Source organism: Sebastes fasciatus, chromosome 19 (genome assembly GCF_043250625.1).
Source record: "Sebastes fasciatus isolate fSebFas1 chromosome 19, fSebFas1.pri, whole genome shotgun sequence".
NCBI lineage: Eukaryota > Metazoa > Chordata > Actinopteri > Perciformes > Sebastidae > Sebastes > Sebastes fasciatus.
In genome coordinates, this window is record NC_133813.1 from 17,726,874 (window position 1) to 17,746,913 (window position 20,040).

Here is a 20,040-nt window from a genome sequence, read left to right on the forward strand (position 1 = left end):
TGACAGCTTGCAGACGCCAACTGGGAGCTGCTCTCTTTCTCTCTGATGTTCTGCATGTTTCCCTCTTGTAATGGTCACTGCTGATCATCAGGAATGCAAACCACATCATGTCAATCACACCGTACACTCGATCTGAGTGGCTTTATGAACAGATTGGCTGGCAGAGGATTATACAGTATACCAATGTTTCTTAAGGAAAGAGAATCAGGGAAGCAATGTTACCTAATCCAAAAATATTCAGCAGCTCAGATACTGCTAATTCAATGATCAAAGTTAACAGCATGTCAGGCCTTGGGGAATATCTAACATTTAATATTTGATTGATGTTGTGAACAAAATATATTTTTTGTTGGTGTTTTTACCCAAAAATATACAGAGGAGTTGGCAGTATTTTTTCTGCACTGAGTAGTACCTTATCAGGCTGCAGGCACAACCTCTGCCTCTCAGAGAGTAGCTTGTATGTAGTCTGAAAGGTGAAACCCGGGGCAAATAAGGTGTGCAAACCACCCACCGCTGCTTGTTAAGCTTACTACTGTGAGCCACATGATAATCTCACCCGATTCTTGGATTTTCATCATCTCCTCATTTCTCTCATGTGGATTTGGACGTATGTGAGTCAACCTACGGTGAGCAGACATCCCGATTTGTCTGGGATCGTCCCGGTTTCAACCTAGGTGTCCCGAGTCCTGACAAATATCTGTAAAACACACAAATGTCCTGGTTTTCAACAGTTACTACCAAATTGTCCCAGTTTTCACCATTTTAAAAATGATGACAATATTATACTTACATAGACGTTTATGATGTTCTGTCCCACTTTAATTTGTGCGCGCGACAACCGATAAGTATACATACAGAGAGCCGGCACAGCACACTCCCCTGCAGTCTCTTACTAGACGTACACACGGGGATGGCAGATCCGCTGGTTACATTTTGCGCAATCAGCATCAGACTGTTGAACCACAGAACCCCTCCCGTGCTTATGTGCACATCAAATGCATTGTTTTGATTAATTATTCTACACGGTTCCTGCAGCGCATCAACAAGCATACAGGCGAAAAATTGTGAATCACTTAAAATTTTTCGCTCCGCTTATAACTCCCTCAGGACCGTCCATTCCTGGCGTCTCCATCCTGGCCAAAATGTCATCATCGTGATGTGATAGAGATTGTTCGGGTTCAAAAGTAAAGTTGAAAAATAATTGCCGTATCAAGTCTCAGACAACAATAAGTTTCCTCTGAGGAAAACTCTCTGCGGGACTCCCAAACTGTCAGTGCGTCATGACTCATGACGGGAATAGCCCTGTGATTATAGTGGGTGAAAGTAGTGAACATGATAAGTCATGATTGTCACAGCCTCTAATGCATCCTCCTATAATAGCGCCTTCTTTCTGATCCCACCCTGTGCTCAAATGTGCCACAGGGGCGGCAAGTTAGCCTTAATCCTGATGAAAACGCCTATAGTGCTAGAATATTTGCGCGTGAACATGAACGTGCAGTACACTTAAGGGTCCCGGTTTGGGGGTTTGAAAATATGGTCCCCCTATGTTTTCACTGATAAAATTTTTTATAAATGTGACTCGTCTAGACTGGAAGGCGAAAAAACTGACAGTAACTCATAGATATAAAAACACTGTTTTATATCTATGTAGTAACTTCTCTCCCATATCTGCGGTGGTGTTTCTCTCCATCCGTAAAGAGATGCATTTCCTTGCGTTGAACACTAGGCGGTGTAATCCGTATACTGTACAAATGTACAGACACAAAACAAAACTGTGAAAACGACGTGTAAGTGAACACATCTAACTGACACTGGGGATGGGGGGTGGGGAGACTCGGACAAAAATAGGAGTCCCTACACAGGCACAAATACAGTATGTGCATGCCTATGCAGGTGTTTGTGCGGATGTTTATTCTACCCAAAGGCTGCGGATGAACCCCCACCGAAATACTGCAGAGCTAAAAACTTCATTCTGTTTTGAGGTAAAATGAAGTTTAAAAGTTTAAAAAGTCACTCAATCACCATTTCTGCCAACAGCAGCAGTTTTCCTTCCCTCGTCTTGACACACTCGAGTGGTATTAATTAACTGGTGTGGCTCAGCAGCCACCAGGAGACCACCTGCACCCACAGGCAAAATGCAGCAGAGATGGGTCACTTTCTAGCTCCGGTTTGGCAATTAACGGAAAACAATTAGATGCGTTTCATTAAGTAATACTGGAATGTTATTGAAGATAGAAAGTTAATATTTTTAAAACTACCAATTTCACTGATTATGCTAAAAGGGTGTCATCATCCATAGAGCTTCTTATATAGTTGCCGCATGGCACTCACTGCTTGAGTCTCCAGATGGGCCCGGCAGAACCAATCAATCACTCTGTAACTAAAATATTCAAAAGTGGAGGAGCTGCTTGCAAAGCCGAGAAGTTGCAGCAGAAGAGAGCGTACAGTAAGAGGAGAAACAAATGGATAGGAAGTGACAGATTAATAGACAGATACAGGGGGTTAGACAAACTGAAAATAGAAGAACTGGCAGCCAGAGAACAAAACCACCAACAGACACAAAAAAAGACAAAATAGATGTAGAGATAGAAAAAAAAAATGAAATGTCATTTCCAGAGAGACAGAAGCTAAGATAAAGAAGCAATTTATCAGTAAGTACTGTATATAATCCTCAGAGGAGATTGGAAACTGTTTCCTCCCAGTAGCTGTTCATACGGTCGGTTAAAGGACAATTCTGTTTATCACAACTTGGGCTTTTTTTTTTAATAGTTTCAACCAAATTTCTCTCGGTTATGATTACAACGTTAACTATACTCGTCGTACATTAAATTTTGACGAGATGATGAGGCAGGTTATAAACAAGCTGTTTAGCCAGATTATCTAAACCATTTTATTTGGAGGCAAAACTTGAAGCAGGCAAAATGTTGTAGTAATCTCTCTTTGCACAGGAAAACTGTGTGAATGGGTAACTATGGCAAGTCGGAAAGTCAAAATTGAAGCAGGAAATTGGTCTTTAAACTGTGATGGGTGTTTACAGTGTTTGTTTTCTCTTCCAAATCCAAACTTGATCAACTGACTGCTCATGCCTCTTGCCCTGTCTTGAATTATTTTTAGTGATGCTGCCACGTTGCGTTATCGAACACTATAAGCACCATAGATGTGGGTCAATAGGGGCCTACTACACCCAATATTATGATTTATCATCTATTCACATGGTAGATCCCTGAAATAAGGTATAAAAACAAGACAGTGACCTCTAGCAACCGTATTATTTATGACAGAAGCGGAAGTGAGGCACTGTAGTATAGCGTGAAACTTCATTTGGAGTGGAGGTCAGGGGTGATGGATGGGACACAAAACAAGCAAAACATAGTTATTTTAAGCCAAAACACAATGTTTTTTCCTAAACTTTACTGTTTCTGTTGTCTAAACCTAAATCATTTGTAGTTGTGTTGCCTAAGAAGCCTTTTTTTGTATTCAAATTGTAACATTTCTTTCAGTTTTACAATGTGTTAGAACGTGTTGCTTTTGAGTTTCACTTTTACAACATAGTAGGTGTAGTAGGCCCCTAATAACCCACATCTATGGTGCTTATAGTGACTAACTATTTAATAGCCTGATAACAGTCAAATCGGATACCAGATTTCACCAAAGATGAGTGTTACTGATGATTTTAAAAACTATGAAATTAAGACAAGTTGTAGTAAACAGAGTTCTGCTTTAAAATAGACAGCAATTACAAAATAATAGCCTGAGTACTATGTCACAAACCAAAGGTCCCTGCCCAGGCAGATGCCAGTTGTCAGACCTGTGACGAGACATTATTACCAGAGAAGGGCAGAGCAAAATCAATCAACTGAGTTTGATTTGTGCATGTTTGTGCATGTTTGTGTGTGTGTGTGTGTGTGTGTGTGTGTGTGCGTGAGAGACAGTGAGAGAGAGAGTTTGCCTCAGACAGGCGAGGTTAGTGCTGTGCAGTGATATGAATTCTGAATCATGCTCTATCAGACACTCTCACACTCTCTTTGTACTGCTGGCAGCTTGGCTAACCCCACACAGACGCATGCATATGATTATTTCATTTCTCTCTGTATGTGTGTGTGTGTGTGTGTGTGTGTGCTTGTACATCCATCCTTGTGAGGACCAATCTGAGTTTTAGACCTTCAGAATGAGGACATTTTTGGAAAGTGTGTACATGTTGCTCTTCACATCTTCAAAGGCCTGTATGAGGGTTCAGACTTGGCTGTAAGGTTCAAGTTAGACTTCGGTTTAGGTTAGTTTAGGTTAGGGGCCAGGGAATGCATTATAATGTATGAGTGTCCTCACAAAGATAGAAGTACAGGGATGTGTGTGTCTGTGTGTGTTTGTAGGCTTTTTGGCTTTCAGGATAGCCCTCCATAGACCGGGAGGTGGTGGTCATGGGGGAGTGGAGCAGCTGTTGTTGTGGCTGTCCATTTTGCATTTCGCCTGTCCTCACGCACACATCAAAGAGCTGGGAGCAGGACCCCTGAAGCTGGCACAGGTGCAGAATACACAACACGGACCTCTAAACACCTGACAAGGAACAGCGCTGGAGCCGTGGGAGATGCCACGGGGAGACGGGACACCAGAGTATAGTCGCTTTTGGACCACACTGAACAGCTAAGTTGTAAAGGGTGGTCTCTTTGGTCTTCAAATACAGCACTTAAAATCCAAGTATAAATGCACATGGAATACTCATGAGTTGTGAATCCCAACCATCTAACTCTAACAACCTTTTGCAAGCATGACTAAACTCAGTCAGATATGAGTGGGTTCAGTCATGGTACAAATATGTAGATTTATTTAAATATGCGAGCTGTTGAGACTGTTGGCCGAGCATGGGTCCCTTTCTTTAACCGTAAATGACACCTGAAGGCCTTAGGCCGGGCAGAACCAATCAATCATTCTGAGGTGAACCACACAGAAGCTGAAATATTCACTGCCGGAGCAATTTCCTGCAAAACCTAGAATGTGTCGTGGGATGGTTTGAGAGGATGTGGTATGATGTAAACTGTGAGATGCACCACCTGTTGTGGTGGCAAACGGCTCAGCGCTGCTTGCAGCAACTCTGCTTTTCATGACTTATTCAGATAATGCAAATAAAAAAAAAAAGGAAATTTCAGTTCAGGGTTTGAATTGTAGTTTTGGTCCTTTCTATTTGGGTGTTTTTGTGTGAGGGATTCCTTCAGGTGCTGCACTTTGCTCCCTCAATTTAAAACGCATGCAGGCGTTTCTGATCAGGTGAGTTACAGACTCTAGATTTCCAATGGCAAGCAACCATAATGAATGAAAGCAAAGTATGGCTTGGCTTAAGTAGTAATCATTTGCTCATGGAAAAAAAAATAGTGTAAATAATTTTGATTTCATTCTTACAACCATTGAAAATATGCAGAAAAGTCATACTGTATACTTTGCACCTACTATTTGTTGGCGCTCTGCTGCCCTCTGCTGGTGATGAAATATAACATTTTGACATGAGTTGTTAAACCAGCTGCATGATGATCTTTGTAAAAGTGAATGTCTTTGAGGTCAGATCAAGCATGACCCTACTACTCTAATCACTTTACGGAAGAAATACAGTGTGTGCTTTAATATTTTGTTCTCAATAGTCAATATTGAAAACAGCAACTGAAAACATGCATAGTTAGAATTGGACTTATTGGGCTTTCCTTTCCTCCTCCTCCTCCTCTTTTCTCCGTATTCTTCCTTGCATACCTGAAGGCTTGGAGATTCTCTTTAGGAAGAAATGTGAAAATACTGCGACTCTTGACATCTGTCCGTCTAGTGATCTTACATCCTGACCCCGTACTCGAGCTGTTGTGATATGCCCTAGGCGACCGCCTATTTGGCCTGTGTCTTTAGCCAGCCCTGTATAATATTGGTGTATAATATCAGTAGACTGCTTTTGATTTTGGTCCACAATGTTTTCCAAGTAATGTCAGAGCCATATTATGTCACAGACCAAGACATAAATACTGCTTGTGTTCAAGCGGGTTAAAGCCCTTTCAGTGTTTTTTTTCATACATTACTTCAGATTTCCCCCCCAAGCCAACTGATGCAGTTTTGGTATCAGAAGTATCTGCTGGGGTCTCGGCTCTGATCTCCTCTCATGTCTCGTTAAATATGTCTGCGGGCTTCCGTTCAGTGGCTCAGTCTGCCCCCCTGGGTCTTCCTTATACCCTCTATCAGTTTTCCTCGAGTGTCTGACCTGTCAAAGTTTTATTATTGATACATATTTTCTACTTTAGAACTTCTGAAACAAACTTAACTGCTCTACTTTGTGGGCTTCCTCCTTTTATTATTGTCTTTTTCCCATGATGAAGAAATGTCCTTTCAACTTCCGTCTACCTTTTTTATCTTTAGCTGTCCCTTCCAGTCTCAGTAGGTTTTTTTTCTCCTCTTGCGCAGTCTCTCAAGGGCTTCTTCCTCATCTTTCATCCCTTTTCTCCTTCCGCCTTCACTTTCTCTTGCCCTTCTCTTTGTCTCGCCTTGCCTCCTCTCTTCGACCTCTAATTTGTCAGTTTAATCGTTTCATTAGCTTCTCTCTTTTCTCTCATTTCATCAATTCCTTCTCAATTTCCTTTAATTTGTCACACTTCACGCTAAAAGTCGTTCTTCTCTTTACATGAAAATCTTTGTCCTTGATTAGACCTTTACACCACTTACAGTATATTTATTTCCCTGCCTGTTAAATCTTCCATTTATCAGTCTAGGTTTCAGGAATATTTTTGAAAGAATCAATGCAAAAGTACGAGGGGTACAACACCTTAGAATAAAGTGTAATTGATATACCACACCTCCACAAGGGATTTCCTCAGAAAGTATTATATCAAGCCAAATATTGTATATTTATCTGTGAAATTCTGTTCAGAAACATGAACTTTAGCTTCAAGTGCATCTCAGTAGACCCAAACATTATATTTTCCCGCTAAAGTGAGAATTAAGTGTCCACTTTCCTGCTTTTCTATTTTATTTGCAGTCAAATAATAAGAGTGCAGGGTAGGAACTGAATGAATGTAAATACTGTATGTCTTTATCCTTTTTGCAATAATTGAGTATGCTTTTGACAATTGCATTACCTTCCTCCTAATATTATTTTCGCTCCAGTAAAATAGCATTATGTGTTGTTAAAGCCCTTTCAGAAAGAGCACTTTTTGTGTTATTATATTAGATGCAGAAAAGCTCATTTACCCAACTGCATGTGTCAGCGTGCTCAGCAGAGTGGGGAATTATGATCTGCAGAAAGTGCTGCTTCTCCTACAGGCATTTTAAAAAATCCCTCTGTAATATGATGTGTTTATATTGGTCAAGATTAAGTATGTATTTGATGAAAAGTTGTTTTTCATTTTTTTGTGCATCATGTTAGTTTTGTATTCTTTTATCTCTCATTTATCATATATAGTTTATATAGTAAATGTACTGTGTGTGTATGTGAGTGTGTTGTATAAGCATGTATATAATGTGCTTATACGTATTGTTAATTTTATATGTATTTTACACATTATGCTTGATTATATTTATTATCTATACATAAATATCCATCACAAACATACTGCATTTACTCTTCCGCATTGATCTGGATTATCAGAAAACAAACTGCACTACTGGTTTTGCACATAATTAAGCATACTGGTTTAGGGTGCTGTACATACATAGCTGTCTAACTTCAGTGTTTTTGTTATCTATAATGTATTTTTCTACTTATCCGCATTCTGTTCCTCTCTTGTCTTCTTCTCATGCTGTTTTCATACTAAATGCTACCTTTCCCTCCTAAAGTTTGAATTTATCTTTTCGGGACACGACTGTTGAGGCTGAAAGCTGAATTCCCATTGTGGGTTATTATTGAATACAAGGACACATTTATCAATTTTGTACAAGACAAGACTACAACACAAGGCAGATATATCTATGCTAAAAAAAAGAAGTGAGTAAATTGATCATTAGTTCTCAACAATTTGAGTTTTTAAGGAAATATCCAGTAGGTGGCAGTATTGGCAAATAAGAGCTTTAGTGAAACTATTGTGGTTTCTAAACATTTCTTCTGATCTCTACAGTTGTGGGACAATGGTAAGCTTACCATAGATGTGTGTTCATTTATCGTAAAACTACTAGTAGCCTACATTCTAGATCTATTTTGGGGATTTTTATTACATTAAAGCATTGAAGCAACGTTGCTTTAATGGTACGATGCAGCCTCACAATTCTCTCTTAATCTTTGCATAGATCAGTTATACGTTATGTGTCTTACACTGAGGTTCTGTTTGAAAGATGCTGGAGGAGGTTGTATTTGAAGGAATGATAATGTTATGGATTTGCCCTCCCTGTATTTGAAACGACATGACTGGGGAGTATACCTGAGATTATTCATCCCGCCCACTCAGCCACTTCATCTGAAGCGGTGACGGATCACAGAGCCACGTCTCTGAACTGCCACCACTTGGGGGGTCATGCATTGCATCTTCCAGCTGCAGCTTAGGCTAACTTTTCGAAACTGTTGAAAACCACAACATTTCCTGTGCCACGAATTATTTTTACTGCAGCAGAACTGATGCATTACAGAAACAACACACAAAACGAATGTAATGTGCTACTAACACATATCTGATATGTGGTGGTCTGCAGTTTACTGTTGAATTCATTGCAGAAAACTGGATAAAAACTGTGAAGCAAATTACCTAAAATCCAAAACGTTGCCAGTACTTCATTTGCATTCCCAATACAGTGCTGCCCAATCATGCTGAAACATTAACAGACGCAGATGTTACTGATATCTTTTTTCTACGCAAACTTGACTTTGTAGCATAGTTGCAGCAGAGGTGACACATGCCACAGGCAGGAACAGACTGAATTCCATCTTCAAAACCTGAGGTTGATTTAAGCAGAGGAGAAATGTTTCAACATGCCTACACTTGGAGCGGAAAAGGCCTCATAAAAGGCGGCGAGCTGCTCTTTCTAAAGTGTGCTGTAAAATCACCAGAGGTGGATCAGATAAATATTATGATCAAACTTTACAGAATGTACATCCTCTGCCACAATTTTCCCAATATACAATATACCCTCACACCATGTAATCTGAAACAAAAATGGAGGCACTATATTTAAGTTGTACATAGAAAATGTTCAGTAAAACAAACTAATTAAGCCTAAAGGTGCTAAATTCGAAATCAGAGCACATCTGCCTCCTCTGCACGGCTCTCAACATGGCACCACGGAGGTGTTCTGTGTATACTGTCCGCTTGGAGGACGCGTTCCACACATGCACGGATCACTACCACTCGTAGCGTAATCACAAAGACGTCCACACAGAGCCTATGCATACACCCTCTGATGTTGAGATTTACGTCATGCAGACAGAAGATCATTTCAGCTGACCTTTCTACTACATTCTTCATTTCTTGCAGTGAACGATCATAACCCTTTTTCGCAGATACTTTCACTTTGCTTAAGACTGGGAGTGTTTTAACCTTTCATCTAGTTTTTGTTCCTTTTTCTTTAAGTAGCTTTAAGGTTGCAAAATTCCACTCTGTCTGACAGTATATATTCTGTATCAGCTTGTTCCAACTCTTCATTGAAGCTGTATGATGTTTACTTTGAAGGTGATATTCAAACCCCTAAGAATCCATGTTTTATATATGGCTGAACCATCCCACCAAATGGAAATATTCATGAATCATTTTATACATATTTCCTCAAAAAAAACAGCCTGACATATTTGGTATCTTTGGAAACTTTGAGACCTCCGGTTGAATTTAAAATTAAGATCTGTCGGTTGGACCAAAAGTTGTTGAGATTAAGACATTCATTTAGGATTAAATTCATTGGGCTGTAAACTTTGAACATTGTCCTCTAAAGGGGTGCAGGGCCAAATGGCCTCACAGGATTAGAAGCATTGTCAAGGCTACACCGCAACTCCAATCACCTCTGTAATCTCCTGATTTGTTCTCAATACACAACCAGAGCTGCCAGGAAGGGACCTGTCTGCTCTTCCATCCCCCCGGGGGCACTTTGAAATTCAGCTCACTGTCCTTCAACTTGGACTGGCAGGAGAGACGATCTTTTATGCATTTCAGGCCTACAGTATATAACAGTGTATAAGTGAGCACTGCCAGATCATCCCAACCAAGTCCCAGGTGGAAAATGATGTCTTTGTGTAGTATCTACAATATCATAGAAGCCATTGTTGTGATCGATTTTCAATCAGTAAAAGTCTGTTCAAAAGATCACAACAACCAGGCCAAACAGAGTAAATAGAGCAAATCAAGAATGGACACACTATCCTATTACATATGTTTGTGTTCCCATTTAAGAGATTATCTTTCATATCTATTTAAAGATATTAGAATAAAATCGAAACATCTCTTTCATGGCTACTGTTGTCTACACACAGTCCTACACAATGGCAACTGAACAACAACAGGTAACTTTCTCACCTGCCCCTCTCCACCCCCCCCCCACCCCCCCCAGTCTGCTCCGACTACACCCCCTCCCCCCACCCCCCCACCCCCCCATTCAGACCCCACCCTTTCTGTGGTGACCAATGAAGTTCAAGGCTCAGACTTTTCAAGGATAGAGACCCCTGGTGTATTTGACTCCATTGTGAGAACATCTGAAAGCAGCACTTTGTCTCAAGACTCCTGCGTTGGTTGGTGTTGATAGTAGGAGGACGTAGGACCATGCAACACATCTCTGGTAAGTTTGATCTCCTTGACTATGCTGTATGAGCATGCATTTGCAATGTGACACTGGGCTGTAATTATTTGGTCATTTCAGGCTGTAGTCACAAATGCAAGATGCAATTGGCCGTGAAGTGTTAAATAGTTGTTTATTTTGCTTTACTTTACACCACAAAAAATGCATCATCTTTTTTATTATTTTACTGATTTGAAGAGAAACTGATAAATAAAATAGGGGGTGCAAAATTATCCTGATCTATCATATGATGTCTCAAGTTCTGTATGCTTTGTGATCATATATTTTTCCTGTTTTTCCTATAAACTAAATATTTTTGCTCCACCAGACTCCAAGTCCCATCTGAGCATGCCCCGGTCCCCTCCAGCAGCTGACTCATACCAGCAGGGCTGCAGGATGACCCTGGAGAACTCTGATCTCTGGACGTCCTTTCACAGCATCGGAACAGAGATGATTATAACAAAGCATGGAAGGTATAACGACGCTGGCCACTGAATTACACCACACTTTGCTTTCTGAGAATACCAGTAGTGCTTTGTATCATTCATCACCATAAAACCTAAAGTATTGCCTATGCTATAGTTACAGAGCAGAGACTTTGACTGCACCTATTTCACAAACTTTTGTAAAAAAAAAAAGATTTAAAACCATTCACTGACTCTGTTGTTACAGGAGAATGTTTCCACACTGCAGCATCCGCCTGTCTGGCCTCCAACCTTTTGCCAATTACGTCATCATGGTGGATATGGTCCCTGCAGACACCTTCAAATACAAGGTAAATGTATATATATGCAACAAAAACTGAATCCTGTTTGCACTGTTGTTGACAACATTTGGTGGAATAAAACCCAGCAGATTGCAGTATGTAAAACGCTGCAGCCAGACACGGGCCTGCCCACTCTGGGCCATTCACCGCTGCATATCAAAGCCTTTCATTGCTTCCTGTTTGTGCACTCTCGGCTGGAGGCCCAATCAATTAGCATCCCTCCTCATTCAAGATCGGTGAATGAGGAGCAGTCGGCCATCTACACACTCAACGACTCTTACACCAACTGCTGTGGCCCATTTGGCCACGGATCTTGCTTTTAGCACACACTTGGAAAAAAAGAGGTACATGATAAAAGGAAAGGACTGTAGGAGCATTGGAAGAGTTGGAGTTTTTGAGGTGTGGTGAGTCTGTAGAAACAGTGATGGTTTAATGATTAGCATACTTGACCAGAAAGATAGAAAACCTCCACAATGTGAAGAATAGCCCTGCAATGAATCCTGCCAACAAAGACATTTTCATGCACCACAGCTCTCTTGCATTGAACCAGCCATTATGAAGTGAATTTCATGCTTCATGAAGACTTCTGATTAATCAGACATGTCCTCCGGTTTCACACTTGATAACCTTGCATCCCGCCCTCCCCCATTTCTCTGTAGTGGAAAAAGGAGCAGTGGGAGGTCGCCGGGAAATCAGAACCCCAGCCCCCGTGTCGGACATACATGCACCCGGACTCCCCTGCCCCAGGAAGTCACTGGATGAAACAACCGTTGTCTTTTCTCAGGATGAAGCTCACGAACAACACCTTGGATCAGCACGGCCATGTAAAGACACACTTTCACACACAGAGTCAAAGTGATTATACTAATGCTATGTATGTTTTTTCACTTTATACTCAATTTTGCTCTTCTTATCCTTCAGATCATCCTGCACTCCATGCATCGCTACTACCCCAGGTTTCACATCACCCAGGCAGACAGTCCTTACACTATCCGCTGGGGTCCATTTCAGACCTTCTCCTATCCAGAGACCACCTTCACTGCAGTGACCGCTTACCAAAACCCAAAGGTATGGACTTGTACAGCAGTTTTATGAAAACCCAATACAAATGTGATGGTATTTCTGTTTGATTAAAACAAAACACACACTGCACCACTAACAGTTTGACTATACTATCTATTCTTGCTTTTTAAGATCACCAAATTGAAGATCGACCATAACCCCTTTGCTAAGGGATTCAGAGAGGGAGGTACCCATTCCCACAGCAAAAGGTAGGAATAAATCAAATTGTTACTATGAAATGACTTATTTTTGTTGTAGTCTTCTGTAAATTAAAGACAGACATTTGTAATTACCACATAGTTTTAGGCAACTATCAAGATAAACAACAGTGAAAAATGAAATCAGGAAAAAGTGTTATAAAATGATTTAAATGTTCTATTTTTTTTTTTCTATAGGTGTCGTTCAAATAGAAGCCCTCCTGAAAAAAGAGCCACACTGGAAAGGAAAGATCTTTGCGACAGTCCTCCTGGTAAGTTTTTGTAATTATTATAAAAATGTTTACTTGTATGAAATCCTACTGCACCAACAGATACAATTCCAGGTAGTATGAAAAGGTATTCCCAAATCAATGTGCCAGTCCTATTCAACATTGTATTTCCCTTTCAGGCCTGCAGAGGATGCCCTTCACCTCTCCCTCAGTGGAGGCAGGGAAGAATGAGGCTTCCACACAGCAGCAATTGAAAGGGGGTGACCTTTCAGCCTTGACTGTAGAGCAGGACCCATCTGAGAGTCTACACGCTGAGCCCCTGGAGCTGCAGGAGTATGACTACAGCTGTGAAGAACAGATGGTGCCTGCATCCGTGCCATACCAGCCCTACAGGTATGATTTAAGATACCCAGGATGACATTAAAATTAAAATGCAAAGTGATGATCCATGAAATTTAACCTTCACTCTTTAATTTCTCTAGATCTCTAGAGTACACCAGATACCCACTGCCTTGCAATGACGTACAGGCGGCACACACCCTCGTCCAACCACCACCACCACCACCACCTCATCCACCCGCCACGGCCGAACACAACCCCCAACAACATGGCTACTACCACCATCCTCACCACCACAGCCATGCAGCAGATTGGAGCCAGTACCCGCTCTTCTCCTACTCGTGTTGGTGAACTTTGCAACAACGGTGACTCCTGATTGATGGAGGATGTAACCACTAAAGCCTTGAGGTAATGCTGCTAATATGAGTGGACCAGGCCACTCCAGTAGTTTATTAGTTTATGTTAAAAGTGTATAATTGTGTATAAAGTTTCATGTATTTCTGAGAGCTTGTTCCGTATGTTGGAGTAACTTTAATGTTTTGTCAGATTCACTGGACAAAAATCCTATTCATCTGGAGACCCTGAGCTCAGTCTGAGCTTGCACCGTTATCTGTGTTAAAGTAGATACATTATGTGTTAGGGTGTATATATATACATACAGTATATATAGTCAGCTGGGAAATAAGTGTTAAGAATAACATAAGTAATGAAATCTGCTGGTGTAGAAGAAAAGCCTCAAAAGGTTTTCCTCTTTTCCTCTCATATTCATTTTGTGCTGACTTTTCTGCTGTTGAGCTGACAGCTGGAATTGCTTAAAATACAGTATAGTATTAAACCAAACTGTGTGAAATATATATATAGTTTTAGCAGACAAGTCATATTGTGTCAGAATCAGTATCTGCATCAAAAAGTGACAAAATTGTATATTGGTGTTTAACTGCTGAAGAAAGTTTTTTCACAATAAATGGACATGAGTACACTTGTGTGACGTTCAGGTATTTTTTCAAGTATTTTGATTTAAATTAAGGACACCGCTAATCTCATTTTTAATGGGATGAGCTGTGCTAAATAGCCTACATAATCCATCATCCTTTCAACAGAACATGCAGCTGAGGCATAGGGGAATGTCATTCATGTTGGTCAAAAACCAAACATAAAGTGTTGAACACATTTGAAAATTTGACCTGATGATGGTGCTACAATCTCCAGCATTATTAGAATTCATCCTGAGGAGAACGTGAACGCCTGTGCCAAATTGCATGGCAATCAATCCAATAGTTGTTGAGATACTTGACTCAAAACCACAAATGTCAACCTTATGGTGGCGCTGGAGAAAATGTAGGGTACATTTTTTGGGGACCATGAAACCTCATCTTGTACATGTTGTGATATTCCACTGGATAGGAGAAAACTTATACCTATATACATAATAAATATACTAGAAGAACACTGAGTATTTCTTCAACGACTGTATTTTAATCCTTTTGAGCACAAGTGATACACAACAAAAGCATATTTAGGGGTGAGAAAGAGTACAAGAACAATGGAACAATGAGAGACTGTCCAAGAGCAGCATGTCTAACCTGATATAGTGATGACAGACAGCTAGTATGGAATTGACATCATAGTCTGGCATAGTTTACCCAGCAGAAGGCAGGCAAGTCTGTGCTGTAAATGTTTTAAGAGAGAGAGAGAGAGAGAGAGACAGAGAGAGAGAGAAAGCATATCTGGGACATTCATACAGCTTCAGGGAGCAGAAAGTGCAAAGCAATTTTCTAGAGCACATCAACAGATTTTTTTGAGATTTTGTACACATTTTTTACAACACTGTAAAAAATAAATACAGAGAGGCAAAATCATGAATGGCACCAAACCTGCAGCACATGATGTAGTTTCTAAAGGACACTTGATTGACATCAATGATGTAAGGAAGTTTGAAAGTGACATTCTGAATACAGGAGTGGAGTATGTCGAAATTAAAGTCACATGGTTTGTTGAAAAATAGTCATTGTATAGCATATCAAAAAAAGTCATAATGTATCTTGTTGAAAAAATTAGTAATATAGTATGTTAAGAAAAAGTCATTAAAAAAGTCAGAGTATAGTATGTTGAAAAAAAGTCATAGTATACCATGTCGAAAGAAGTCATAGTATAGCATGTCGTAGAAAGAGTAAATACAAAAGTCATAGAGTAGTATGTCAACAAAAGTCATAGTATACCATATTGATAAAAAGCACTATAGTTGTACCTGACTGCGCCCTGCCAACATCCAAACCTGACACCCAAACTGGGCTGGAAAATACAGCAGCTACCACCAGCTTGCCCATAACCCCAGAGCCGACACCCCAGACTCCCCAGCAGAAGAAAAACACTTCTGCTGTGACAGTCAATGAAGATCCAGTTCAGAAGATTATTGAATATTATAGTATATTATGTTGAAGAAAAGTAATTTGGCATTTTTGCTTGATGAATGACTTAAACAATTAATTGATTATCATAGTTAGTAGTTTTGTGTTGATTGACTAATAGTTTCAGCCCTAATCGCCTTATTACCAGAGCCCTAACAATACTACATAAAAAACATTTTTAAAGAGGATCCCTTCAATTTGTTTCTGAAATAATTAAATCAAAATATATACTAAGTGGGATATTTTTTAGTTAAAAAACAAACTTGTCTGTGTTCTCTGGTTGACAAATTATGTAATTGTGATTTTACTGCAATTTCTTTTTACTTTTTCTGTTACTGTTACCTACACGTGTTAAAATTTGCATATAGCTGCAATAAGCTAACATCAGCCACGCAATTTATCAGTTAGGCTCTCATCATTAGAATATCAATCCAACTTTTTACGATTTAATTTTCTTCCATTTTCCACAGCACCCTGTGAGCCTCACCGTATGAAGCTGTGATCTCAGCTAATGCTGGTGCTACAGTGCCTGCAGCCTTACACATATAGACAGTAGGAGAAACCCAGTGATAAACAATATGGGAATCCTATATGGTGTTGGTTAAATGGAGTCTCTACACAGAATGTTAGAGTAAGGCGGAGATAGGAAAATGTTGTTTACTTATGAGGTAATGGTGTTTGTACTGGTGTTTTTTTTTTGTACTTTTGGGTGGTGTCCAAAAACCGAGCACAATGAATTGATGTTGTTGGGCAGAATGAATGTTTCACTACTTTATTAAATGGGACATGGTAATGGATGAAGTGCTGATGTAATGTGTGGAACTGTGCCATAAGGTTAATGTTACAAAGCCTTAGATGACCCTTACGGAAAAACAACCATGCGTGCCCTCATTTAGCATTAGTGTACAATGATGAATGTTTACCAGTAAGCCCGTACTCTATCACATCAGTTACTTGTTTATATTTATGTTGGTTGATAAATATAATTTTTGATAATCAATTGTTACTAATAAACCACTGTGTTGTATTCTATGTCTTTCAATTTTCAATTTGACATCTGGCTTTGTATTTTGCGGTAGAATAGAAACAACTGACAATTATTTTCATCTTTCATTAAGGTGCGGATCATTTTTTCAATGAATTGTTTGGTCTATAAAATGATGGAAAATAGTAATAAAACATATAAAAATGCCTCACAGAACCCTATGTCATAAAGGTCATAATGTAGTACCGGTATTTCGAAAAAAGTCATAAAAAAGCTATAGTATGTTGGAAAAAGTCATAAAAAAGTCATGGTCATAGTATAGTATGTCAAATAAAAGTCATGGTATAGTATGTTGAGAAAAAAAGCCATAGTTTAGTATGTCGAAGAAAAGTAAAAAAAGTAACAGTACTGATTACTATGTCGAAAAAAAAGTAATAGTATAGTTTGTCAAAAAAATAGTCATAGTATAGTATGTCGAAAAAAAGTCATTGTATAGTATGTCGATAATCTTGTGAAAAAAACTTCATAGTACAGTACGTCGATAATTTCATGAAAAAAATGTCATAGTATAGTATGTCGAAAAAAAGGTAAAATTATAGTACGTCAAAGAAAAGTAAAAATATGCATAGTATGTCGAAAAAATAGTCATAGTATAACTTGTCGATAATTTCATGAAAAAAAAGTCATGGTATAGTATGTCGAAAAAAAATCATAGTATAGTATGTCGAAAAAAAGTCATTTTATAGTATGTCGAAAAAACTTTGAAGTATAGTATGTAAAAAAAAGTCATAGTATAGCATGTCGAAAAAAGAGTACAAAAAAGTCATAAAACAGTATGTCAAAAAAACTTCATAGTATGTAAAAAAAGTCATAGTATAGTATGTCGGAAAAAAAAGTGTCGTCATATGTCGATAATTTCATGAAAAAAACGTCATTATAGCATGCTGCTAATTTTGTGAAAGAAAGTCATAGAATATAATGTCGATAATTTCATGAATAAAACATCATAGTACAGTACAGTACAGTAAAATGATAGTATGTCGAAGAAAAGTAAAAATATGCATAGTATAATAATGATATAGTATGTCGAAAGAAGTAATAGTATAGTTTGTCGAAAAAGAAGTCATATTATAGTGGGTTGAAAAAAAAGTCACTATGACTTGATTTCCACATACTAAAATTTTTTTTTACTGACATACTATGACTTTTTTATCACTTTTCTTCGACATACAGTAATCTGACTTTTTTCCACATACTATGACTTTTCTTTACAAAATTTTGCGACATAATATATTGTATATGTATTAAATATATTGTATATGTATTAAACTTTACAGTTTAATTTGTTGAATAAGTGATATGTACACTATAAATAGCAATAGACGCACTAGCAGTCATGCATAATGACAGCTGTTCTGGTGCTATTGAAATTGCTTATGACCCTGTGGAAACCATTATCTAAAATTAATTAAGTTTTCTTGTTTTTTCTTCATTCAAATCAGCGGCATTAGTCATTATTGACAAAATTATATTTTCTATTTACTGTATTTTTATTCATATTTCTAAACAGAAAAGATTCACTGTGGGCCAAATACTCTACAGTATGGCAGCTGGCATCACATATTTTAATAGGTGGGGGTGGGGAGCTTGTAATGGACTGTAGGGAGGCCTTCATCGACTGTGCGCACACACACACAACTGACATGCACTGTGCCCCGAGGAGAGGTCAGACTCAGCTAAGTTTGATTCATTATGGTCATTCTCACAGCAGCCATCGCCTATCACAGTCCAGAGCAATACATCGATTGACTTTAATGACAATTTAACCTGGCATATGCACACAAAGCACAAGGCGTACAAGGGTAAAAGCCAGAGAGAGAGAGAACTAAATACACAGAATACCCATTTTTTTGTCTTTTTTAGGGTGGGGCAAGGGATCCTTAGGGGAAGATAGCAGGTCAACAGTAGATGTCACATAGTATTGGTGACCATCATCTGAAAGCTGGGAACCTGACGATCAATTTGAGATGCAGCTCAGTATAATTTGTTATAGTCGTGAATCAGAAATAAACATGAATTAATTAATTTAAATAAATTGTGAAAGTGTATAGAACATTATGATAAAAGTATATAATGGCCATTCCCATGCTCTATTATGTCTCATAAGTTGTTGCAGCAATGTTTGGGTTAAGTTTGGGTTGTGCAGTTGCAGACATGCTGTGTATGAAGGCATCTTTTAAGGCACAAGAACCATGCTATCTGTGTGGAATGAAAGTAATCTACAGTCATGGATTTTCTATAGATGCATGTACGCTCATGGCTACTATACTTGGAAACAGTTGCATAACGTGTCAATAAAGTCCCTGTCACTGTGAATGGCTGGAATCCTCTGTTTCATAAACGTCACACATCACCAGAGGCATCTGATCAGGAGTCCAGTGATTAATGCCTTGCAGTATTAAGATTAAAATGAATCTTAAATAAGGGTTGTACCTCTAAATGCATGACAAGGCAATAAGGCCATGTTTTTCTATGATATAGTTCAAAACGACATGCTCATCATTAGCGGTAACAGTAATTGTAAGGTGAATGTTAACTCTCAATTATGTCAGCCAGGACTTTGGATATATTTCAGTAAGCCGTCAACAGATACTAGGTGTTACATATCACTTATTACCCGATCTTGATTGGTCAATCACGGCATTCTACGGGCTGTTATTTCTTTATAGCAGACCGTTGCTATGTATAACAGACCGTTGCTACGTATAACAGAATGTTGCTACGGGCGCAGTTCTGATTTCGGACTCCGGCGGACCGTTTTTGTGTCAAATTATTGATTTCTTTAGTAAGTAGCCGTGTAATAAGCGGGATAATGTACAGCGAGACGGTCATTGTTGTGAAATAAACCCAGGGTTTATTTCACAACAATGATCTGCTCGCTGTACATTATACCTTAATTATATTATATATTAACATCATATCAACATATTTAGGACCTATTGGCTTATACTTATTTGTACCTGGTTTGAAAAATGCTGAACAAACAGTCACGGCACATGCTCATCTGTAATATTGCCCTTGAAAGTTTTCCATTCCCATCTCTAGGTCAGCTGACTTTCTTTTATTAGCACTTCATTAAAATTCATTAATTGCTTCCTTTCTCCTGGGCGCAGCCAGAATCAAAAACTGGAACTGTCAAAAATTAGAGCAAGAGCAACTGTCCTGTGCTCTAGATACACAACCTGTGACAACCAGGCTGCTGCAAAAAACACCTCCACGCCCACCCCCATCTGTTAAGACAACGGTGCGTAGTAGAGAGAACAGAGATACCAGACAGAGAAAC

General features: G+C 39.0%; 1 protein-coding gene across 1 annotated transcript; it reads left to right on the forward strand.

Annotated features, from left to right (window-relative positions):
• The first annotated feature begins 10,539 nt into the window (after nt 1-10,539).
• On the forward strand, nt 10,540-13,655 carry LOC141757517 (T-box-containing protein TBX6L-like). Its single transcript, XM_074618044.1, has 9 exons — nt 10,540-10,710; nt 11,039-11,183; nt 11,383-11,485; nt 12,136-12,300; nt 12,398-12,544; nt 12,671-12,747; nt 12,934-13,007; nt 13,145-13,358; nt 13,448-13,655. The coding sequence occupies exons 1-9, from the start codon at nt 10,695-10,697 to the stop codon at nt 13,653-13,655; spliced, it is 1,149 nt and encodes a 382-aa protein (XP_074474145.1). The 5' UTR covers nt 10,540-10,694.
• The last annotated feature ends 6,385 nt before the right edge of the window (nt 13,656-20,040 follow it).

What these genes read in the sequence shown, in the direction of transcription:
- LOC141757517 (XM_074618044.1), top strand. An exon ending in CAGACACCTTCAAATACAAG is followed by an intron (nt 11,486 to 12,135) that starts GTAAATGTATAT and finishes ATTTCTCTGTAG; the next exon opens with TGGAAAAAGGAGCAGTGGGA. An exon ending in CCGCTTACCAAAACCCAAAG is followed by an intron (nt 12,545 to 12,670) that starts GTATGGACTTGT and finishes TTGCTTTTTAAG; the next exon opens with ATCACCAAATTGAAGATCGA.